Source organism: Jaculus jaculus, chromosome X (genome assembly GCF_020740685.1).
Source record: "Jaculus jaculus isolate mJacJac1 chromosome X, mJacJac1.mat.Y.cur, whole genome shotgun sequence".
In the NCBI taxonomy this organism is placed as follows: Eukaryota; Metazoa; Chordata; class Mammalia; order Rodentia; family Dipodidae; genus Jaculus; species Jaculus jaculus.
Window position 1 is genome coordinate 43,376,603 of NC_059125.1, and position 25,651 is coordinate 43,402,253.

The window sequence follows — 25,651 nt, forward strand, 5'->3', positions numbered from 1 at the left end:
GAAACAGCAAAAACCCCAGAACGAAAAAGAGCTGTTGCCCTTTTAAACCAAGTTACTGCAACCATTTAGATTTTGAAAAATTCAATGGTTATGTGGGTTTTTTATCATCTTAAAAACATTACATGCTAACAGTTACAAATAAGTTCCTTTGATAACCTATTTTAAAGTTGGAAATAAAGTTATGTGCAATCTTCTTGCAGAATTTCTCTTGTATACATAGACCATCATTCTATGAGTTGATTTTAAATGGTTTATAATTTTATTTAATAAAAAGGTTGATAAATTTTATAGGGTGAATTAAAAGTAAGAAAAAAGCAATACTGCTGCCTTCTTAGGGCTTTGGATAATTGCAACTGGGTTATAAACAGCAGCATCAATGACTTAGAGAAGATTTGGTTATCCCAAAAGATTGCAAACCTGCACCTTTAAGTGCTTGTTTGATTAAAAAATTCTTTCTATAATCCAAAAATGGAAAGTTCTGAAAAATGGAAACTTTTCAAGTTCAAGTCAAGTCATATATAAAGTACTTTGTGTTAAAGATGTGATACCAGCGTGGCTTAAGTGCAGTTTGAAGCCAGTTCCTTTTGCTTTTCATATCCAGGCAAGGCTTATAATTCACAAATTATGTGCACGTATCACAATAACAGAGGGCACACCAATTCGTAAACTTAGATAGCGGAAACTACAACATGTTGCTGATATCCCTCAGAATGGAAAACTACCAAGCCCAAGATTACCCAACTGCCTACTCTGCAAAATCCTTACATTTCTTTATCATTTCTAAAATTTTTAAAATTTCGAAATTTAAGTAGATTTCTATGTGGAAGTTCAGCCATACATACTGGTAAGGTGGCAGAGAGATATGTTTAGAATGACCACAGCAGTCTTGAACTACATTTCTTCAAGTGTAACTAATGCATGGGATTTTTAAGGAGAAGGAGATGTTTAAAAAGACTGTCTAAAATTATAAACTGCATTGCAGATTTAGTCACCCTGTATATCTGTAGAAGACAGTATTTCCACTGAACACATGTAACTAAACACTCATGGCAGGTGAGCACCAACAAAATTGTCACACTTTGCCGTGTGGAGCTCAGGTTCTTACCGAAACAGAATTGTTAGTGCTGCTATGACCATTAGCAGGGGACTGCCTGGAAGTGGAGGGGGAATCTCTCTGAAATAAGACACAAGGTTCATTAACACAAAACACCAGCACAGAAATACAGAGATATTTACATCAACAGTTACAACCACAGTCTGACAAGCATTTCCTTTGAGGTTAGTGCTATAAAGGTGCCATACTGACTCACTTGTATGAATTTAATGAATGTCAACACTCAAACTGCAAAATTTTTTCATACTTCTGTAATCATTTATTTCCTGTCTCTCACATTCTATATTTTTTCTTTATTAACTAAATCCCAGAAGAGTGATGTGATATTAAAATCCTATCAAGTATCTTATGATGATAAAATATTATAAAGTTATTATGCTAAAGATCTAAATTGTCTAGTTTTATATAAAGAATAGTTTGAAAAGTAGTTAATGATTTTAGGTAACATCATTTGGAAAGAAATGAACCAAAGAGAAAGACTGATATGTTGCAATCACCTTAGAATCTAAAATAAATATTACCAATGAGGATAAAAGATAACATATGTCCCAGGGAATAACTCTCTTTCTTTGTATCACTTTATCAGGTTGACTCAGACAATAATACCAAGCCTATAACAATATCATACTTGTGGCCAAACTCCCACAAGTCATAGTGTTCTACTTAGAGCCACACTCCTAGACATCTGCTGTTCAACAAATTTAAAATATTTTCCAGGATCCACTCCTTTAGTGTCCAATTCAGCTTTGATGATTTTTGGTTTGGTAGAGATTTTTTTAAGCCTTTGCAATATAATTTCTGCTCAAAAGATACATACATATATATAATCTATAAGATTGAGTGAAAATGTCTGAAAGTTGTCAGCTTTAAAGGAAATGGGATCCCTTAGAAGAGCATTCTCAAACACTACTCAGCAGATTGATCTCCAAGTGCCATCCTTAAAGACTCCAGTCAGTAGGGCCAGAGCCAGGGGAAGGCACACGAGATCCTTTCTTTGGGAAGTCTTACCCTAGCTCGAAGAGTTTAGCCACAGGTTTGAATGCTACATGAGTACCAGAGGGGCAAAAAGATGTGTTTTTCTGTGTGTGTGTTGGGCTTGGAGGGGATTATCATTATTTTTTTCTACTATTCAAGAGGATAAAAGTTGAAAAGAGTCTTGTCCTTACTCAAGAGTAGAGAATTTATATGCACGATAGCGGTCTTTCCCTAAAACTTGTTCAACCACTTCAAGAAACAAAACAAACTACTGCTAATAACTAACAGTATCTTCTAGTTAGCCAAAAATCAGATGTATTGACTCATTTTCCTCAATAGATGAGAAATAGTATGGGGAACAGCTTTTATTTTAGAATATTTAAGTTATTTACATAAAATGTTTATGTTCTATTCTCTCTTTCCCTGTAGGGTTTGTGCTCTAGATAACACATTTTTATGACCTCATTTCTGGAGCTGAAGCATTTCTGTGATTTCTATACCTTATATAGTTAATTGAAGTTCCATAAAATGCCACCAAGAGGAGCTCAAGGCCTAATATAAGGGATACTTCAATTGCCAAAGCTCGCCAGAAAGTTACTTGAAAAAACTACAAGTTCTTATACATGTCTTGAATAGGCTTAGAAAAATATGAAGCCTCTGATCTTTTTCTTGGGAAATATACAGCATCAGTAGAGACTGGGAATGTATAATTTCTCCTTCAAATTTTCTTAAGTGCAAACCCAATAAGTTACATGTCAGACCTTAAAAAGTAATATTAAAAGATGTGTTCTTCGTATTTACTTATTGATTTGCAACAACGGGGATAAAATCCAGGGCTTGTGCATGATAGGCAAGAAGTTGATTACTAAGCTACAACTGCAGCTCTTGCAATTCATGTTAATGAACACATATGTGGTAGATACACAGGGAAGAACAAGTTTCAATAAATAATACTCAAGTTGAATGTGCTCTGATCAGAAGGATGGATACTTCTTATGAAAGTTTTTCCAAATATAGAGTAATAATATTTTTTTTTTACTATAGTAACCAACATAAAACTGAAAGATACAGGTTAGAATAGCTCCATTTTCTATAGGATAAGCCCATTTTAAGAAAGACATTTTGGGGTTGTCTTATTCTACAAAACTTACTTGTTTATGTGTCACTTAACATTCTAAATATATACAATTTTATAAAAGGTTGAAAGAGTCTACATCCCTGTAGTAAAGTCAGTTATCAATTCATCAGGTACTTAATGTTCATCTGAGACCTGTCACAATAATTTGAATAGCTGTATCACAACAGAAATTGATGACTTCTCAGATTATTGGAAAGAAGAAGTATCTTGATTTCTTAACAAGGGAAGTGAATGTACTTCCTGGAAATATTACTGCAACTATGTTCTTTCTTTTTTTTTTTGCCTCAGAGACTCCATTTTTTTCTTTAGGTAGACTCATATCATTGTAGTTTCTCTACATTTGGCTTATGTTGATTTCAGCCTGCAAAAAAGTTCAAGTGCTGAGAAGATCTGCATGGAAACGGGGCTGAGTAGGTGGGTGGGACCTCCTCTGTTCCGTTATCTTTGTTGTAAAATTGGTGTGCAGTGATCTAACAGCACAGGCAGAAACAATTTCCCAGAAAGCAAAAACATTCAGCCATCAGCAGACAGTTAGTTAAGAATTTAGAGGTGGGGTTGGCTTGTTAGAGTCATTACCTCACAGGACGAAGACTGGGTGCGATAGCTTGGCACAATCTTGAAGGTAATACTCCCCCGCATTTCCCTCTGGAGGAGAGAAAAGGAAGAGTTCTCATACTAACAGATGTTGCACATAAAAACAGATAATAAAACACTTAAAGCATATGGGTACAATGAGGGCATACCACCTGACAGCACACAGCCCTAAAATGAAACTGAATTATCGGGGAAAAAAACTGCTCAGATTACCAGAAGCCAAGGCTGATTGCCTTGTATCTAGCAATGAATGGTCTCACATACCTCTACCTTTTTGTAGACATGAATACAGGTACTCTAAAATGACATGCCTTACAGAAGTGATTATAAACTGAACTAGACAATAGACTAAGCAATTACATTAAAAAATCCCATTTAGTATGCTACTTTTTGATGGTGTTAATAAAACTTGTTCTTCACTTTAAGTTTGGCATTCTCTTTTATTGTAGTCACTCTGTGGTGCTTACTTCATGCCTGACAGATAGCCATTACAAGAGAAGCTATGTACTGCTCTGCAAAGAGGAAGCAGAGGTGCAAGCTATCTCCCTCTGCCTGCTCTGACCAAGGGCTGAGAGAGAGAGAGAGATTGCCATTCTGCAGCTGCTTCTTTTTAACTAAAAGCCCAAGTTTCACACAGATTTTGATAAGTTAAGATCAAAAATGGCCTGGTCTACAGTGACTTTCCTCCCACTTGTATTGCAAAGAGATTCATGCAGCTGCCTGTGACTCAGCTAAGCAGGAAACAAGGTTCTGACATTGCTATGTCAGGAGACCTGATGTTAGTGAGAAACTAGTTACATGAGTACATACTGGAAAAACTTTTCTTTAAATATTGTTTGACAAGAAACAAATGGAGAGCCAGGTGTGGTGGTGCACACCTTTAATCCCAGGACTCGGGAGGCAGACGTAGGATTGCCATGAGTTCGAGGCCACCCTGAGACTCCTTAGTGAATTCCAGGTCAGCCTGGGCTAGAGTGAGACCCTACCTCGAAAAAAAAAAAAAAAAAGAAACAAATGGAGAGGGTGGGGTGAAGCTTAACATTAAAATATTTGGTTCTGGCCTGTAACCCCCAGTATCAGAAATCAGTTGCTATCCACATTGAGCTGTTGATCAGAAAGCCCTACCAAGTCTCCCAGACAAGACATATTTCAGTCAAAACACTCGATTACCCGCCTGAGGTAAAAGGTAAGACCTTATTGTTGAAGACCTGACACAGAACACTGAGTGACCTGGCTGGAATCCAGAAGGGAGCCAGTCCTCAGACTGTTAGCCCATTTAGTGCTGGAAAGCACTACATGAGCTAGTGGAGACAGTGGCCAACAATGGCGGGAGCAAGCAGGGATCACAGCTACTCAAAAGCAACCAGCCTGACCAGCCTTATACACCAGTATAATGGTGGCACGCAGCCTTGGTGGGTAACCAATGGCTTTCTAATTAGCTCAGAGATCTGCTTGGTGGAAAGGAACTTACAGCTGGAAGTGGGAACCAGGCCAGAATCCCACTGTGACCAAAGATATGCTCTCCAATGACAAGCTCCCACTAGTCGTTGGCCAAAAGAGAGGCTATATCCATCAAAACCTTTCTAAATTAACAATGCTTATCCCATTTAACTATGCTGACTTCATTCTCTGTTGGAGAATCTGTTCTTTTTTAGAAGGTGGCGAGACCTGAGGAGATAAACTACCCTCCACACGTCAGCCAAGGCCCAGGTAAAACCACAGAGGATTTGGTGACATGAACAAGAGTGCTGCCTGCATGGTGAGCCTGACAATCTGCACCAGGGTGACAGAGAAAGACACTGAAGATACTCAACACACACCAAAGCAGAAATCTAGAAGCTCCCAATAGCTTAACATTGAAGCAGTTTTAAAACATACCCACCATGGCTCAGGAAATTTTGTGGAAGAAGAGTTAGAAACATTATAAGGGCCACAGGTTGGGACATCATACTCAGAGGCATTGCCTCCCCCCAATAACTGACTGCTGCTCCCACAATGCGTAACCTACAACCCCATGATGTATCCATACAAAGTATATTCTTAATAATAATAAAAAAGAAACAAAAAGAAACACATGGGGCCCACAGTGCTAAAGGCAGGCAAAATATTGCAAACTGCTGCATTCAAACATTTCCCCTTTTTTCAGTTTTTATAAATATTGTGTAATAAGGTTAACCATATAAATGATGATATGAGAATTAATCTGATCATGACTATTTGTGTGTTAAAGACAAGCTAATGAACTTTAAGTTATACTTAGAAAAAGGAAAACTTTTGTTTTCTCACAAGCATTTTTTGCAGTTGTTCCACAGTTTGGTTAGCCACGCTGATGCCATTGATTTCTCGAATTTCATCACCAACATGAAGTGTACCTAGGAAAAATTTTTAAAAATTATAGATATAAAATGAAATATGCTTTCATAATAATGTCAAAGGCAGCAATGAAATAAAAATAAGTCATACATCGAGGGCTGGGGTGATTTCTCAGTGGTTAAAGGGTTTTCTTGAAAAGCCTGTGGCCTGGGTTCGATTCCCCAGTACCTACATAAAGCCTGATGTGCAGTGGTGGTGCATACATCTGGAGTTCATTTCCATGGGCTAGAGGCCCTGGTAGGACCATTTTTCCCTGTCTCTTGCCCTCTCTTGATTGAAAACAAATAAATAAAATTTTTTAAGTAGTTATATATATGTTGAAAGACAGCATTTCACAAATGGGTACAAGTTTGGCTGCAGAATAATTATTTAACTCATGTACCAACATCATGGGAACAGTACATCTACTTGTAGAAGACAAAGATTTGTTAGATGGCCAAGGAAATTTGTTCATTTTTCTGAGACAGGCAGAGTATATGATAGTTTGAAAGTATGGCTTCTAGATCTAGACTTTCTAGATTCAAATCCTGGGCTCATTTACTAGTTTTTTTTAAATAATTAATTAATTTAGTTAAATTTGAGTGAGGGGGAAGGAGGGGGAGGGAGAGAATGGACATGCCAGGGCCTCTAGCCACTAAAAATGATCTCCACATCATGTGCCACCTTGTGCATCTAGCTTTATGTGGGTACTGGGGAACTGAATGTGGGTCCTTTAGCTTTGCAAGCAAGACCCTTAACTGTGAAGCCATTTCTCTAGCCCCTCATTTAACAGTTTTAAGATCTGGGGTAAATTACTGACATAGCTGAGGTTTCAATTTTTTTTTTTTTTTTTTTTTTTGCTAAGCAAAGATGAAAATAATATTCAACTCACAGGATTACTTTGTGGACTAGATGAACTTAATACCTGTAGAAGGCTTAGAACTGCTCTAAGACAGTAAGTAAGCATCTTGCTTCTATTACTAACCTACTAAATATGAGACAAACATCAATTTTATAAGAATTGTCACATACTTTAAACAGTTTTTTAAAAATATTTTGGGACAGAGTCTAGTCTGTTTTTTTTTTCTTTTCTTTTCTTTTGTTTTTTTAAACTCAGGCTGACCTTGGATTCACCATCTTCCTGCCTTAGCTTTTTGAGTGCTGGGATTACAAATGTGTACCACTACATCTGGCCTAATTTAATCTTTTTATAATAATTTGGTAGCACTTTAACATCCGTTAATACTTCAATTGGAAAAAGTAACTGAGAACTAAAGCTTAAGAGTGTTATTTACAATTTTGCTTCCCTATTTGTAACTTATACCCACATTTACATACTTACCTGGCTTCATGATGAAATGCTCACAGTATCTTTTAGAAGCATATAATATGCATAAAAATAACAGGCCCAGGTTAGAAATATAGGTCAGTGGTTAAGGCACTTGCCTGCAAAGCCTAATGACCCAGGTTCTATTCCCAGTACCCATGTAAAAAGCCAGATGCACATAGCGGCACATGTATCTAGAGTTTATTTGCAGAGGCTGGAGGCCATGGTGTACCCATTTTCTCTGTCTGTCTCTCTTCTATCTCTCTATACTTGCAAATAAATAAATAAATGAATAATTAAAACAAGAAATAAAAGGCCTAGGAATATATAAAAATAATCTATGGGGCTAAAAATGTAGGATTTATATATATAGAAGAAAGTAGTGTTGCCATAAGTTAACAACAATTATAGGTGGGTTATGGGCATAGTGCCGATCACTGAACTATGCATTCATAATAAAAATAAAAGAAATCAATCAGCATATTTATACTTCTAACATGTACCTGTAATTTTCATTGCATTTTCCCTTCCACACTTTAGACCTTTGAAACTAGATCCAGAGTGGTGATCAACTAAAGGTGGAGAGCTCATGGGAAGACTGCATACCAGAGAAGTAATGCCTGGGTAGATCCTGAGCCTTGACAACCTGGTCTGTTGTTGTTATTCATCTGCACATGTTACAGAATAACTATGAAGAGAGGGTATCATGAAGACATGCTACCAAATGTAGATATGAAGATAGGAATATAGGTTATTTATAAGTAAGATTATATGTATATGTACATATATGACAATATACATATATATTTATAGTTAAACAACAGTTTAAGAATCACTTTTTAATTGAGGAATGAGATATGTTTTTCCACAAATTAGGGTATTAGTCTCAAATAATTAATGATAAAACATTAAGTGGTAAAATAAGAGAGGTACAACCAATGATTAAATTATTTTTTAATTATATATATACACATATCTTATAATGCATAATAAATGTCTTCCCTACATCCTGGGGTCCTTTGTTTTGTCTCCTATGGTCTCTAACAAGCCATGATATAATTTCAATCCAGAAATACTCCAGGCCATCAGAACCTTTTTTAAAACAAAATTATTTATTTATTTTGAGAGAAAAAGAGAGAGACAAAGAAAGAACAGATAGAAAGAATGGTCATGCCAAGGCCTCTAGCCACTGCAAATGAACTCCAGACGATGCACCATCTTGTGCATCTGGCTTACATGGTTACTGGGGAACTGAACCTGGTTCTTTAGGTTTTGCAGGCATCTTAACCGCCAAGCCATCTCTCAAGCCCTCTAAAGAACTCTTAAAACATTTTCTCTTCATATCTACATTCTGTAGCATGTGCAGATGAATAAGAACTAATAAACAGGACCTCGTGGTTTAGACCTTGTAATCCTAGCTATTCAGAAATCTGAGCCAGGAAGAACACAAATACCAGGCTAGCCTCGGTAACTTAGTGAGACTGTCTCAAAATAAAAAGTAAAAGAGTGCTGTTAATTAGAGCTCAGTGTTAGAATGCACACAGGAGGTTTAGGCTTATAACCTCAGTATAGCATAGATACAATAGGAGGCCAACCATGACTGAAACTCAAAGACAAAGAGATCTTTTATGTGGATCTTTAAAAAACACTTGTAGCTGGGTGTGGTGGCCAGCATTTGGAAGGCAGAGATAGGAGGATTGCTGTAAGTTTGAGGGCAGCCTGAAACTACACAGTAAATTCCAGGTCAGCCTGGGCTAGAGGGAGACTCTACCTCAAACAAACCAACCAACCACCATAAGAAAACACACAGGCTGGAGAAATTGAATAGTGATTAGGGTGCTTGGCTGTGAAGCCTAAGGACCTAGGTTTGATTCCCCAGTATTCACATAAGCCAGATGCACAAGGTGGCATATGCATTTGGAATTCATTTGCAGTGGCTAGAAGCCCTGGCTTGTCCATTCTCTATCAGCCATCCATGTATCCATCTATCATTTACTTGTCTCTTTCTCAAATAAATAAAAAAAATAAAAACATAAAACACTCCCTTCAGTAGGTATAGGAAAAAAGTTAAGCAAGGCAAAGAAGGAATTCCAGATGAAACTTACCTTGCCTATGAATCATACCCCCATGCATAATTCTCGCAACAATACAGTGATTTAGCTCATTCATTTTCAAAGTGATTCCCTGTTAAAAAAAAAAAGTTAAGTAAGAGTAGAATTACTGAGACAGAATTTGTTTTATTTGTGATTTTGCTGCAAGTAATTTTCATTAGAAGACTTAGGAAAATGTGACAGAATGTAGAAATAAACATTTGCTATTAGTCTGGACACACAAATTGATCCATAGTAGAAATGCTATGTTCTGCTATTTTGATTGCTGTAATAATAGTATGGATACATTTAATGTAGTACTTTAATGACAATATGATTGCTTTCTATATTGATAATTATTTAAAGAATTTTCCCCCTTGGGGTATGCAGCACATTCCTCATGTTCTTCCCCCAAAGAAGAGTTTTGTTCCTGTATAAATGATGCACACATAATGAAAATGAACAAGTTGGTAAGTATAAAATATGTATACATGTATGCATCCATGACTACAACCAAGATAGTGGCCATGTCTCTCCCCAACCCCTGAAAGTTTTCCTCATGCCTGTTAGTAATCTACTTCCATTTCTTTATGCTCTCCCTTTCTCACTCCATGCAACCACTGATGAAGCTTTGCCTGGATATAGATTACTATGTATGATATATAAATGGAACTATGTATTGTATACTATTTTGTTGCATTCTTTCAATGATAATTGTTTTGAGATTTTTATCATGTTGTTGCATGTATCAGTAGTTAGTTCTTTGTTTTTGCTAAGTAGTATTCCATTGTATGGACAAACCAATTTCTTTACCCATCCATATACTGCACTGCTTCCACTTTTGGCTATTGTAAGTAAAAAAATGCATTCCTGGGTTAATTCCCACCTGCTCATAATGTATCATTATTTTTTCATATTGAACCTAGGTTAATTTCCCAGTACCCATGTAAGCCAGATGCACATGGCAACACATGAATATGGAGTTCATTTGTAGTGGCTGGCAGCCTTGGAGCACCCATATTTTCTCTCTCTCTCTCTCTCATACATAAATAAAAAAATATTCAAAAAACAGTAACTTCCCCTCTCAAAAATAAGAGGAAAGAAAAGAAAAGAAAACAAAACAACAACAAAAAAAACTGCCCAGCTACCTCAAAGCTAAAACCAACAACAACAACAACAAAACTGTGGGACACTCATGTATTTGTGTATTCTCCTTATCAAGAGGCCATGCTAATATTCTTCTGTATTATCCTTTAAGCATATGGGTCGCTAAAGTTAGCACCTATTAATATTTTCATATTCTGTTAATAAATTTCTGAAATTGTATTTAGAAGTTTCGTATCTATATTCATGAGTGATATCAACATGTAATTATTTTCCTTGTAATATTATCATCTGGTTTTGGTATCAGGGTAATGCTTGCTTTATAGAATGAGCTGGGAAAATTCTTTCCTTTTCAATGTTTTAGGAAAAGAATTGCCATTATTTGTTTGTCATACATTTTGTAGAAATCAACACTAAAGCTACCTTTTTGACCTTGGCCTTGAGGTTTTGTGTGTGTGTGTGTCTGAAACAGAGAGTGAGAGAGAGGATCTTTTTAAATTTTCTCTGTGTTGGTAATAGAATCTGTAGTCTCACACACTAGGCAAGTACTATACTTCTGATCCCTTGATGGATGCTTTTAAAATGCAAATTTTATTTTCATTTTTTAAGGTAACCCAGTTTGTTCTTTGGTAGCTTCTGTCCTTCAAGGATCTTTTTTTCATTTTATCCACATTGTTGAATTTATTCACATATTCTTCTTTTCTTTGTTTTATTGATACTCTTGTTGAATTTATGTTTCTTTGATTTCTGCTTTATTTAGGTTTTTCTGGCATTAAAAATTGCACACAGGGCCTCCCACAAATAGGTTAGTGCTTTACACACTGAGCTATATCTAAAACTTTCATTGGATTTCACTTTGATCTTTATTATTTCTTTTCTTATACTCATTTTGGGTTTAACTTATTCATTTTTGTTCTGATTTGTAAGGTAGGACCTGAAGTAACTGATTTCAGACATTTGCTTTTTGATGTTAATTTTTTTTCTTTTTTGTTTTTTTGAAGAAGGGTCTCACTGTAGCACATGCTGAACTGGAATTCACTATGTAGTTTAAGGTTGGTCTTGAACTCATGGCAATCTTCCTACTACTGCCTCCCAAGTGCTGGAATTAAAGATGTGCACTACCACACTTGGCCTGAGACATTTGTTTTTTCAATCACACACGGCCAGCCACACCCCCACCCACCCACCCTCCATAATTCTATTTCAGTACAGCTTCAGTGGCATACCACAAATTCTGATACAGTGTGGTTCATTTTTATTCATTATAAAATACCTTTTATTTTTTCTTATATCCATGGGTTATCTAAAGTTGTGTTAGTTTTCAAATATTTGGGACTTTCTGTGATTTTTATCTTAATGTTATTTATTTATTCTTGAGATAGAGTTTTATTGTGTATTTCAGGCTAGCCTTAAATTCACAGCCTCATAACAAATGGGATGACTAGTGTGCACCACCATGCTTGGCTTCTTTCTATTTTTAATTTCTAGCCTAATTTTATTGAAAATATACTTTGATAAACACAGCCACACTTTAGCCTCCTTCTGAATCATGTTGTCATGGTATATTTTTTCTATTCTTTATTTTGTAAGGATTTTTCTTTGTGCATAAAGTATATTTCATGCAGGAAGTTATTACTTGTATCTTGCTTTTTTAAAAAATCAAATTTGAAAACTTCTGATTTTTAATTGGGGAATTTAGACTATTAATGTTTAACATAATTGCTCTGGAGAGATAGCTCAGGAGTTAAATGCATTTGCTTTCAAAGCCTACTGGTCTAGGTTCGATTATGCAGTACCCATGTAAAGCCAGATGCAGAAAGTGGTGCATGCATCTGGAGTTTGTTTGCAGTGACAAGAGGCCCTGGTGCATCCATACTCATTTTCTCTCTCAAATAAATAAGAATATTAAAAAATACTTAGTATGTTTATACAGGGTGATACATACGTATCTTATTATTTGACTTCTTTATGTTCTACTCATTCTATTTTTCCTTTTAACTTCTTTTTCTGTGTTCTTTTATTTTTGGTCCATGTATTCTCTGTATTGTCTCATTAGCTACAACTTTAAAAATTATTTTTTATTTATTTGAGAGAGAGAATGAGAATATGGATACACTAGTGCCCCCAGGCACTTCAAATGAATTCCAGACCCATGTGTCACCTTGTGCATATGGCATATGTGGGTACCGGGGAATCTAACCGGGGTCCTTAGGTTTCCCAGGCAAGCGCCTTAACTGCTAAGCCATTTCTCCAGCCCAGCTCTAACTATTCATTTAATTATTTTAGTGGTTGCATTAGCTTTATAGCATATATCTTTAACATTATAGTTTACCTTTAGGTGATACTACACCACTTCATATATGCAAACTTCATTAATAGTATATTTCCATTAATACATGATGTGTCCAAGCAAAGGTTCTACTTAATAAATAAACTGGAACTAGTTCAAAAGAAGGGGTTTAGTGGATGGGGTATGAGAGAGATGGACAAATAAAGTGGTAGGAATGGCTTATAATCAAAATACATCATGTACATATATGAAAATTATCAATTAAAATGTTATAAAAACAAAAAATAGTATATTTCCATTTCTATCTACCTGACCTTTGTGCTACTAGTGTCATATAATTTATATATGCTTAAATCCCAAAGTATATTGCTATTTGTGTTTAAACTGCTAAATATCTTTGAAAGAGATTTAAGTGATAAGAAAAATCACTTATAAATTTACCCACAGTCACCATTTCAGTAGATCTATATTTCCATCTCTTCTTAGTTTCCTTCTGCCTGAAAGATTTTGTGTCAATATTTCTTACAATGTACGTTTGTTGAATTATTTTAGCTTTAGTGTGCTACCAAATTACTTTTACTTTGTTTTTGAAGGACACTATTATCATCTCTACCCAGGGAGTCTGCCTGTCCTGCCTCAATTTTTCGCACCTTAACTGCTAAGCCATCACTATTTGTGGCTTGATATCTAGTGTCTCAAATACTGTTTTAAAAAAATATTTTATTTATTTGACAAAGAAAGAGGAAGAGAGGGAGAGAGCGAGCATGAGCAAACACACCAGGACCTCCAGCCACCGCAAATGAACTCCAGACACGTGCGCCCCCTTGTGCATCTGGCTAACATGGGTCCTGGGGGATTGACTTTGCAGGCAAATGTCTTAACTGCGAAGCCATCCCTCCAGCCCTCAAATACTGTTTTTTTTTTTAAAAAATATTTTTGTTCATTTTTTATTTATTTATTTGAGAGTGACAGACAGAGAGAAAGACAGATTGAGGGAGAGAGAGAGAATGGGTGAGCCAGGGCTTCCAGCCACTGCAATCGAACTCCAGACACGTGCGCCCCCTTGTGCATCTGGCTAACGTGGGACCTGGGGAACCGAGCCTTGAACCGGGGTCCTTTGGCTTCACAGGCAAGCGCTTAACTGCTAAGCCATCTCTCCAGCCCTAAAATACTGTTTTTAAATATAATTTAATGCTCCATACATTTGATTTTCTCCAAAAGGTTGAGAAGGTATTAATTTACTTGAGTATGTGTATGCCTATACATGCATGTGTGTATGCATGTGTAAGCCAGGCTTTCTTGATGCTGTAAACAGATGTCTGTCCAACTTTATGCAGGTGGCTAGGGAATTGAACCTCAACTGGTAGCCTTTTTACAAGAAAGCACCTTTAAATACTGAGCCATCTCCCTAGTCCATCATAATTATATTTAATGCCATTCCATGGATTTAGTTATTTTTTTCCACAATTATTCATTTTTAAAAGACAAGTTGTAGCAGTTTGATTCATGTGTCCCTCATAAATTTATGTGCTCTAAATGCTAGGTCCCCATCTGGTGGCAATTTGGGAATTTTAGCCTCCTAAAGGCAGTGTATTATTGGGGACTGGATTATGGGAGTTATAGCCAGTTTCCCCTTGAGAGTGTTTGGCACACTCTCCTGCTGCTGTTGTCTACCTAATGTTGGCCAGGAGGTGATGTCCATCCTCTGCTCCTGCTATTGTTTCCCCCTGTCATCATGGATCTTCCTCTTGAGTATGTAAGCCAAAATAAACCCTTGCGTCTTACAAGCTGCTCTTGGTTGGGTGTTTTCTGCCAGCAAAGAAGCTGACTACAACAGAAAATTGGTATTAAGGGTGGGGTTGTTGCCATTAAAAACCTGACTATGTGGCTTTTGGGCTTTTTGGGACTGATTTGAGGGAGGAATATGGAAGGATTTGAAACCTTGGCCTAAGAGATACCTTGCAGTGCTGTAAGTACAACTTGATGGACCATTCTGGTCAGAGTTGAAAGACCTGAATGCAGTAAGAACTGTGGACTGTGAGGATTGCCTTATGAGGGGAAGAAAAAGCTTTATCTGTACTGGGCTAAAGACAGTTTGTATGAGAGGTTTGCTATTATGCTCAAGTCCTGAGAATTTGTGTAGGGTTGCATTGCATAGAAATGGACTTGTGTGAAGAGTGATATGGCACAGATAGAAATGAAATCTCTGGGCCAAAACTTCTGCCCGTTCAGCTGCAATTGTTTGAGAGATTACCACCATTGAGAATGGGCCAGCTGATCTGCATTGGGACAACAGGAAAAATGCAAATTCTTTTAACGGGACCTGAATGCTGAAGGAGTGTCCTGTTTTTCAAAGTCTGCTTTATTCCCTCCAGGATTAACAAATTGGTAGCCTACCTGGCACTATGGAGTGTAACAAATGCAGGTTTTAGTTTTTGTAAACAGCCATGGAAAGTGTGAAGCAAGCTTGTTGGATGACCTGCATGAAGACCTGATGGAGCCATAAGGGTGAAATGTGGGGTTCAGTGGAGACCCAGTGGAGATGTCAGGATTATGAAATGGCTGCCAAGAAAAGCTGCTGGCAAGAATGAAGTTTTCTAGGACTGTGAGTAGCCTAGACTGAGGGGTGGTAATGGAGCTCCAGAGACTCATCACTGGTTAGAATTATTGGACTTCAAGACTTGTCATTGACTAGAATTATCAGACTCGGAGCTACAGAATGTGATCTTTGCCTTGCTCTTTTCAAATCTTGTATTGATTGAATATTTCTTTTCTATGCCCAATGCCACCTTTTGCAGTATGAATGTTTATTTTGTGCTTTTTTTGGTATTATGGCTTAGTTAAAGACCGTGGACTATGTGGATGTTTGAACATTATTGGGATTGACAAAAACTATAGGAACTTTTAAAGTTGGCCTGATTACATTGCCTTTTACATCATGGATGGTTATCAGTTTATAGGGGCCAGGGGAGGAATGTGGTGGTTTGATTCAGATGTACCCCATAAACTTATGTGATCTGAATGCTTGATCCCCAGCAGGTGGCAATTTGGGAATTGCTGCCTGTTAGAGGCAGTGTATTGTTGGGGGTGGGGCTATTGGTGTTATAGTTAGCTTTCCCTTGCCAGTGTTTGGCACACTCTCCTGCTGTTGTCCACTTGATGTTGGCCAGGTTGTGATGCACACCCTCTCTGCTCATGCCACTACATTGCAGGTATCTAATGCAGTGATTTTTGCATTTTAGGCATGTCAACATTTGCGAATTGGGTGAACAAATATATAAAATGAATGAATCACATTATTAGCTTTCAGGGATAGGAGAGATATAAGCAACACGGGGTCCACTGTCATTATAAACTGCTGCCACCCATGCTTTCAAGCCAAAGGTCTGCCTAAACTAGACAATAGATTAAGAATTATAACCAGAAAAGTTTAAACTGAAGGTTATCTGGAAATTGTGGCCATAAAGTAACTGCTCTGTATTACTTCCTTTAATCTGGAAGGCAGCTGGTCAAATTCATGAAGTCTGTATTTTGGTTTTCTATATCTAAACACCCCCTTTCTATGCTTTGAGAAAGATAAGAATGCATACATCTGAATACCCTCAACTCCAGTAGGATCTCTCCTCCAAACCTGGAACCCATGAGATGGTCCCCATGTCAATGTTGTCACTATCTCATTGTCCATTCATTTGTACAAACTTAAAGCCTTATTTATTTTTTTTCAAAACAGGGTCTCTCATAACCTAGGCTGGCCTTAATCTTGCTATGTTGCCAAAGATGACCTTGAACTTTTGATCCTTCTATATCACCAGAATGCTGAAATTACAGGTGTGTGTCACCATGCCTGGCTTTTTCTTTATTTCATTATTTTATTTTTTAAAAAATTTGTTTGAGAGAGAAGGGGGGGGGGAGAGGATGGGCATGCTAGCACCTTCAGCCACTGCAAAATTCAGACTCATGCACCCCCTTGTGCGCATATGCAACATTGCATGCTTCTGTTACTTTGTGTCTGGCTTACATGGGACCTGGAGATTAGAACATGTGTTATTAGGCTTTGCAGGTAAGTGCGTTAACTGCTACACCACCTCTCCAGCCCTCTTTCTTTATTTTTTCTTTTTTGTTTTTTGAAGTAGGGTCTTACTCTAGTCCAGGCTGACCTGGAATTCACTATGTAGTCTCAGGGTGGCCTCGAACTCTCAGCAATCCTCCTACCTCTGCCTCCCAAGTGCTGGGATTAAAGGTGTGAGCCACCATGCCTGGCATCTTTATTTATTAACTCTGTTCATTTTTTTTTCCATCTTGACACACTTTCCTCTAGTTCTGAGTCTTATCATCCCTTCCTTGTACTGTGGCAGTGAGTGGTAATACTCACTCCACTCTTGTTCCTTTTAGTATATAATCTCCGGAGTGATATTGCTAATAAAATCCTAATCCAGCTCCATGCTTAAAACCTTTCATTAGCTTTCCACTGCTTTAACGTAAAGAACAGACACTTTAACTTGTCTTTCAACACTTGTGTGGCCTTAGCCTGGCCACTGAGCATGTTGTCTGCAGGCCCTTGAGTATCTTCATTCCATTTGGCCATTATGTAAGAGCTTTTTCACTACCAAGTTTCTGCAATGCTATTTGGTTTGCCTGAACTGTGTCACTTTTGTGCTCCCATCCTTGACTATCTCAATCCATAACAATCCCACAAAAAATGAGGGATGGTTCAGCATCAGTTCTATTCCAACTCTATTCCTGCTCAGCATAGATAAGAAAATTAATCCATATGCAACAGATAGATGTGAATGGAAGGGATCATTTTGCCAATGTTATTCAATTCTCTGAATGTCTCCTGAATTAGCTTTTCTTCTAATTTTCATGAGAGCAAAAGATCTGAAAAGTACTGGATTGTTTTTTTACAATGCATTAGACAGTGGTGATATTTCAAACTATCCCTATCTTTGTTATCACGGAAGACTTTATGTTCTGTAGTAAGATTCTACTATTTTTTTTTAAGTTGAAGGATTACAATGACCATTACATCTAAGATCTGGTGATAGGCAGAATAATTTTTGGAAATAGGGAGGGAGAAATTAAGAGCTGGAAACCAATTTCTTTAGAATTATCCATGCCCTCCCTCTCTCCATCCCTTCCATGTTTTAGCAGAAGTCAGTGTAAGAAAAAGTTAGTTGATCTTACTCAAGCTGGGGTTGATACAACTTCCTACTTACCATTGGTTCATCTGTGTTCTTTTGGAACTGTACCAGCCTAACTCTGGTCACATTCTCCATATCCATGTCTCCGTTCGCACTTTCTGGAGAATCACCATTTAAATAGGGAGAAGTGGGAGGAGGTGTGACCCTTAGTGCTTCATCACTGTAAACTTCATGTGCCACTACATCATGAGTCTGAAGTAAGGCCTGGGATTTTTATAAAAGAAGGAAAATATGAATAATAATACTATTGTAACAGAAATCTATCATATAAACATATAAAAGTATTTCTCATCAAAAGAAAACTGGAAGTGCATTATACCAACCATACCTACACATGGCCAGATCCCAACTTCTTTGTGACAGTCAGAAAGGATGGACTTTTTTTTAAAAGAATGAACAAGTCGGGAAGCAAATCAATGAATGTATGTATTTGTTAATTACATGAGTTAAGGTATTATCTGATTTTATGTTTTGAAATTGCATCCATGAAACTCAATCCAATACAGACAGGCTAACATACTGAACTTTCAAATTATTTAGCAGAAAGAATCATCTATAAATAAGTGGCCATGTTTGTACTGGAGCTTAAAATTACCATAATAAAAATGATATAATTGGTGTCTAATTATAGTATTAACCATAATATCTTATTTATTTACAAGGAGAGAGACACAGGGAGGAAAGGAGAGAGAGAGAGGGAGAATGAATGAGAATGAGATGTGAATGGGAACACATGGGGCTCCTGCTATAGAAAATGACCTCAAGATACATGTAATACTTTATGTATCTGGCTCTATGTATGTACTAGGGAATAAAAACTGGGCCATTAGGCTTTGCAAGTAAGTACCTTTAACTGCTAAGCCATCTCTCCAGCCCTTAACCATAATATTTGTATGTAGCCCAAAGAATCAAAATAATTTATAATATATGATTTAGAAAAAAATTAATAACTGCTCATATATATTTGAAAAATATAATTTCCTAGCATATCATATATGATATAGTACTTAAAAACTTTTGTTCATTTCTATTTCTAGAATACTTGCTTTAAATGAAACTAAGTTGAAAAATATGATGTATTTATTTTGCAAAGCTTACTAACAAAGAAAAATGATTTCATTGTACTGATATCTGTATGTCATCTTGCTGAACTTGGATAATAAATCACAGTTGCTTCTGTATAAACGGATATCCTTCCACTCCCTGTGGTTTTTTTTTTGTTATCAAAAATGCTTTTTACTAAGCATGAGCATTTTTTCCCAAAGAGAACTTATAACTGACTATTGGGACTATATACAGATTATATATTTGCTTTCATCTGTAATGTGTATGATCATGAAATATCTGTAGTAAATGAAACACAAATAAATTACTTATAAATTATAACCTTTAGCATCTGAAGTTAACTTGTTTACTTAAAAGTCTTATCAAAGTCATGGCTTAGTTATTTTCGTTGTAAAGGTATGCATACAAAGAAAAATATGGTAAGAATGTGCAAAAGTCACAAGGAAGCTGGTGCTAATTTGCCACTGGTAGAGAACATGCTTTGAGCAATTTGCATTTGATTATCAAATAGAAATACTGCCAAATCTCAGACAGCTGGATGCTCTTAATTAGGGTTTGGGGGAAGGCTACTGGGGGATACCAAACAATGCATAGCTTCAATGCATGGCTACATAGAGGTTCTAGGGACTTTCTTTACTAGTGCCTATTGTGAAGGCTTGTGTTGTATGAGCAATCCTTTATTTCTGGTTTAATTGTGGCCACTTAAGATTTTAATACTTGTGGCGGAGAGTGAAAATCAGTAATGTGTTAACCAGAAAAATTCATCTGCCAAAATGTAGGTTTGTCATACCAAGTATAGAGATAACTTTCACAACTATTGACTTAAAAAACATGCTTTGTCTTACTGGAAGTTGTGTAGCCAAGTAGACAGGCAAGTTTTATAAAGATAAAGCCAGTCATTGAAGTCCCATGGGTTGGAGGAAATGTTTATGTTGCTTTTGCTTCAGATTTCTAGTTATATATATAATATATATAAGAAAAAAGAAAGCTCATGACCATGAAATAAATCTGAACTGAATTATAAAAAAATGCTTAAATGATTTCACCAAATAAGGTTATATTTAGTACCAACAGGAATTTGCCATTGCAAAAGATTGCTGTCACAAAATGAAACTAAGTCTCCACTTCAAATTCATATATAAACAGCAAAGGGCACACGCACAGGTTGCTTTTTTTAAAAAATTTTTTTGAGGTAGGGTCTCACTCTGGTCCAGGCTGACCTGGAATTAACTCTGTCATCTCAGGGTGGCTTTGAACTCATGGCATTCCTCCTACCTCTGCCTCCCGAGTGCTGGGATTAAAGGCGTGCACCACCACGCCTGGCCAGATTGCTTTTTAAAAAAGGTTAGAAAACATATAAAATAAAAACTAGAGAAATCAAAGTTTAAATATTTTCATTCAAGACAGAGCAATTATATTTTCCAAAATGGATACAATCCACACACATGCTTCTTCAAGAATGAACAATGAACTTAATGTTAAGCTTATAGCAAAACTCATTAGCATTACAAATTAATGTACTTTTAAGAGCATGGCCTTTTTGAGGCAGCAAGATTTGGCCTGAGCCTTAGGGAGGCCACTCACTTAACAGGTGACCTTAATTAAGCATGCCTCTACCTTATAGGGCAGTTTCAACTGATGGGGTTAATCATAGCACCTCAAAATCCAATCATGAGCAAGTCCTGTGTACCCTATTATCTCCAGCACAGAGCCCAAGTCCTCATTTTCTATCACCTCCATCTTTCTGTAAGCCTCCATCACCTCTTAGTGTCTTCTAGTTGGTTCCCTTACTTTATCGCTTATCTTCCTACAGTTCCCTTTCAATTTCAGCCACAGCATTTTAAAAATTTTAGTGTGTATTTGTGTGTTTACATGTGTGACTATGGGCATGTTTGTACCATGGCAGGTTAGAGGACAGTTTCAGAGTCAGTCCTCACCTTTCATCTTATTTTGTAGGCAGGGCCTCTCATTGTTCACCTGTCTGTTCATGACCTTCTGGGAAATTCTTCTGTCTCTACCTCCCTTCTCACCATAGACTCATTGGGATTATAAAAGCCCATTATAGCTTCTGGCTTTAAATGGGGCTTGGGGATATAAGCTCAGGTACTCAAGTGCCTGTGTGGCAAGCACTTTACCCACTAAGCCATCTCCCCAGCCCCTCCTTTTGAGACAAGGTCCTGCTATGTAGCCTAGTCTGGCCTCAAAATTTCAGAAATTTTCCTGCCTCAGTCTTCCAAGAGCCAGGATTATAGATATGTGCTACCAAGCCAGGAAACAATCTTGAAAGCATGGATCACATTGTATTTTTTCCTTGCAATCACTTAGTGACATCCTACTGTAACCAGGAGAACAAGCCAGACTCTTCCCATGGTCTGAGAGGTCCTCAGTGGTCTGGCCCCTTCCATGCTCTCTAAACTCTTCTATACCATTCTCTTCCTTTTTACTGTATTCCAGCTGCAATGGCCTTAATCATAACAACTCCCTTTTGCCTCTGGGCTCTTAGATATTAGCCCTTCCTCATGCTTGCTTGTTCAGAGGGCCACCTCTTTCATATAACAAGTCAGCCTAGTTAACTCTTTCATTTAAAGATGTAAAGTAGCTTCTGTTGTACTACTGTCTCTGCAACATACATAATATTTTCTTTTCTTCTAGTTATTATCACCATATGAAATTATTTTGTTATACTGTGTGTCTCTATTTCATCTATCTAGGCCCATCCTGCCCCCACTAAAATGTAAGTTTCATGAGTTCATGGACCTTTATTTTCTCTAATCACTATGAGATCCTTAGTGCCCGGCACGGTGCACCTAACATATATTAGACACTTGTGTATTTGATACATGAATGAAAATGTCTTTTAAGCACCTATCTAGGTACTTAAGAAACTTGAAAAATTGTTTATAACTTTGGAAAATATTTATTAGTAGGTATACACAAATTAAATCCTCCTGACTCCAGAAATGCAAAATAAACAAAGGCTTAGAAGGTAGGTAAGCTGTGAGATACAAGGCTATATAAGCTTTAATGATTTGGGGGAGAGGAATCTTAACCTGAGAAAAGGCTCTTACCTGGACATATGCTAATTTCTTTATGTAGCGTACTTCAAATTTGACAGATTTACTGCATTTAAATAGCCCTATATAATTTTCGAATTAGGTTGAGATTATTTAGCAATCCATAGGCAGATAGGTGTGTCCAAAAGTGTGTGCAAGCTTCTATCTGTACAGCACACATCTCATAGATTAGTCAGTGATGAGGTCAACCTGCTTGCAAATGGGTAAGCTTCTACCCTGATCAGTATTTTTTTTTTTATTTGAGGTAGGGTCTTGTTCCAGCCTAGGCTGACCTGAAATTTACTATGTAGTTTCAGGCTGGCCTTGACCTCATGGCCATCCTCCTACCTCTACCTTCTGAGTGATGGAATAAAAGATGTGCACCACCACACTCATCTTCTGATCAATTTTATTGAGAATTTACTATGTAAGTTCTGTATACAAGCAGTCGACAGACACTATGTGGTAAATTACAACACTCATTAGCTAACATCAATTAGGCATTAAGCATATACAAGACACTGTTAAGCACAATATCCACATCATTTATTAGTTCTTATTTTAGCTCCAAGAGTTTGGGCCAGAGTTGGATATCACAGAGGTAGTTCATAGTGGCAAGGGTAGAGAGTTCAACCTTAGGTTCATGTGAATTCAGAAATTTCACCATGTTTATACCACAGATGGCTTGAATTATAACCCAGAGAAACATGCACCCTCCCACATATGCAACCATCAGTGAAAGAGATAATGTTAAGGATCATTAACTCTTGCTATTTGTGATTACTTAAATTTGAGGATACTAATAAGGCATATAACCTCTTAGTTTTCCTTCTCTGTGACATAGAAAGAATAGCAATTAATTGAGACCACAAGTCCAATGAAAACAAAGCTAAGCTGAGACATGGAAGGCCATGGGAGAACTACCCAGATCCATTTACCAGGGAAGGGATCTGCTTTAGCAGGCCAACATGTATAAGAATGTTACACATGTTGAGAGAAACAAGCAGAGGAAAGAGAAGGGTTAGTATGGGGTTAGAAGATTTTGGAGATATTCTGACAGTGGAGGCAGGAAGTGAACTGAGCTGTGTTTTATATCTAAGCTGTAAAAATATGCTTGCTTACAGACATAGAACCTGTATTCCTAGTGATAATTAACCAGCTAGAGATACAGTCAGAATTGAGTCAAATGCCCTCAAAGATTGTACTTGAGTTCAGTGTTTAATGCTTCAGAGAGTTAGGGAGAAGAAATATTGTTAACTGCTTCTTTCAAGATGGCCATGAAGAAAAAATTATTTCAACAACTGGGTTAAAAAATTTGAAAACACTGAAAAAAATTAAAACACTATATGTACCATGAAATAGCATGTACAATAAAGTTCATAAGTAATTGATATGGCATGCATATTACATTATTGCTATTACTCTAAAAATACTATCTGAAATTATAGTAATAAGAGCATGGCTTTTAAGTTAAATTTTTTTATTCCAAGGGAAGCTGGATGAATTTAACTCTTTGTATTTCATATCTATATAAACAAATATAAAACAACTATTAATGTTTTAAAGTGTTATATTCAACATGAATTTTTATCTGTAATTGTGCTTTTGAATTGCAATTAAGTAGATAGCCATGGACCTTTCCCTGCAGCAAAATATCTTATCTATTTTGAGTTTTGTTTAACCACTGTGCTTTATAATAACTGGTGAAACACAGGTGCTAGTACCATTTTCCATAGAAATGAAAGAAGAAAGCACAAGAGCTATACACCGTCAAAAAAGAGATGTAACTTTTTCAATATATCACCCAGATCCAGAGAATTCTTCACCAGCAAAAATTGTTTGCAATTTTAACTCTCTGTGGTCCAGGAAACACAGAATTCCACTGGCTTAAGGACTGTAACATAGGAAGCAAATCTCAGGTCTGAAATCTTCACAGACCCCAAAGAGCCAGTTCATAAGCAGCATATTTATTATTGTAATAAAAGGAAACAAAAAGAATAAAAGTATCTAGTTTTATATTGTGTTGTAATATTAGTTTGATACTATAGTCATGAACCATGTAATGGCATTTCTGTCAGCAATGGACCACATATACAAGACTATAATGAAGTCTAGAGATTCCTACTGCCTAGTTACTACATGGCACAATGCACTACTTACATGGTTGCGGTGATGCTGGTATAAACAAGCCAGTCAGATGAAAGTATAACAGTTATAGATAGCAAATAATTCTTGATAATGATAATAACTGATTATGTTACTGAGCTGTGTATTTACTATGTTACACTTCTTATCATTATTTCAGAGTGCATCCTTTCTACATATAAAATAAGCTTGTAACGGGACTATGGTAGTACACATCTGTAACCTCAGCATTTAGGAGGCTGAGGATGAAGGCTTATGAATTTGAGGCCAGCCCAGGCTACATAGTGAGACCCTGTCATAAAAGAACAAAAACAATTAAAATAAATAAAAAGCTTATTGTAAATCATGTATGCCATGCAGAAGCCTTACATGCTTGTGTTCAGTATGTCTCCTGATTATATTATTTTTCTTGTGTTTGTTTTAATCTCATGCTGTTTTGGTCATCATGGCCCCAAGAGCTTAGGACTAGATTATATATATATATATATAAAATTATATATTATATATATATAAAATTATATATATATAAAATATATGTGTGTCTGTGTGTGTATGTATGTATGTATGTATATATATACACTATGGAACCTAGGTATATTACAGTCTATATATAATACCTGGGCTAATGTAAGGAGAGTGACACATTTGTTAAGAGTGCATTCCTGTCACCAATTCTATCATTAAGTGACATATGACTGTGTAAGGATAAAAGTGTTTTTGATGATAATAACCATAGTTTATAAAGGTTATTAAAAATTCTTTTGAACTGGGCATGGTGTTACATGCCCTTAATCCCAGCACTTGGGAGGCAGAGGTTGGAGGATCACTGTGAGTTTGAGACCACCCCGAGACTACATAGTGAATTCCAGGTCACCCTAGGCTAGAGTGAGATCCTATCTCAAAAAATTTTAAAAAAATATTTTGAAAGTAAAGTGTTAACTCTCTGGAAACTTGTTACTTACCATGAAATGAGGTTGTGTTAAAATACGCTTGAGTTCCTTTGCATCATTATTTTCGGGGTAGCATGAAATTTCTTCCAATACCTTAAAAATATATAAAATACATAATAGTGCAAACATAATACAAAGTTTCAAAGCTACAGAATGTTTATACACTAAAAATTATGAGTGGATTTTTGTAGCAAGAAGAATTTTTAAAAAATCCTTTATTTTATCAAAGGCTATCAACATATAAGAATGATAC

General features: G+C 36.6%; 1 protein-coding gene across 12 annotated transcripts in view; it reads right to left on the bottom strand.

Annotated features, from left to right (window-relative positions):
* Window positions 1-25,651, bottom strand: part of Cask (calcium/calmodulin dependent serine protein kinase) — a 361,845-nt gene that overhangs the window by 31,843 nt on the left and 304,351 nt on the right. For 9 of the 12 annotated variants that reach the window (XM_045140290.1, XM_045140289.1, XM_045140294.1 and 6 more), the window contains 6 exons: window positions 25,411-25,491; window positions 18,201-18,389; window positions 9,606-9,684; window positions 6,108-6,193; window positions 3,804-3,872; window positions 1,106-1,174 (listed from right to left, as the gene is read on the bottom strand). In XM_045140290.1, coding sequence (XP_044996225.1) covers window positions 1,106-1,174; window positions 3,804-3,872; window positions 6,108-6,193; window positions 9,606-9,684; window positions 18,201-18,389; window positions 25,411-25,491 — 573 coding nt within the window. The remainder of the gene's footprint in view (window positions 1-1,105; window positions 1,175-3,803; window positions 3,873-6,107; window positions 6,194-9,605; window positions 9,685-18,200; window positions 18,390-25,410; window positions 25,492-25,651) is intronic. The other 3 variants (XM_045140293.1, XM_045140292.1, XM_045140291.1) reach the window with 1 other exon arrangement.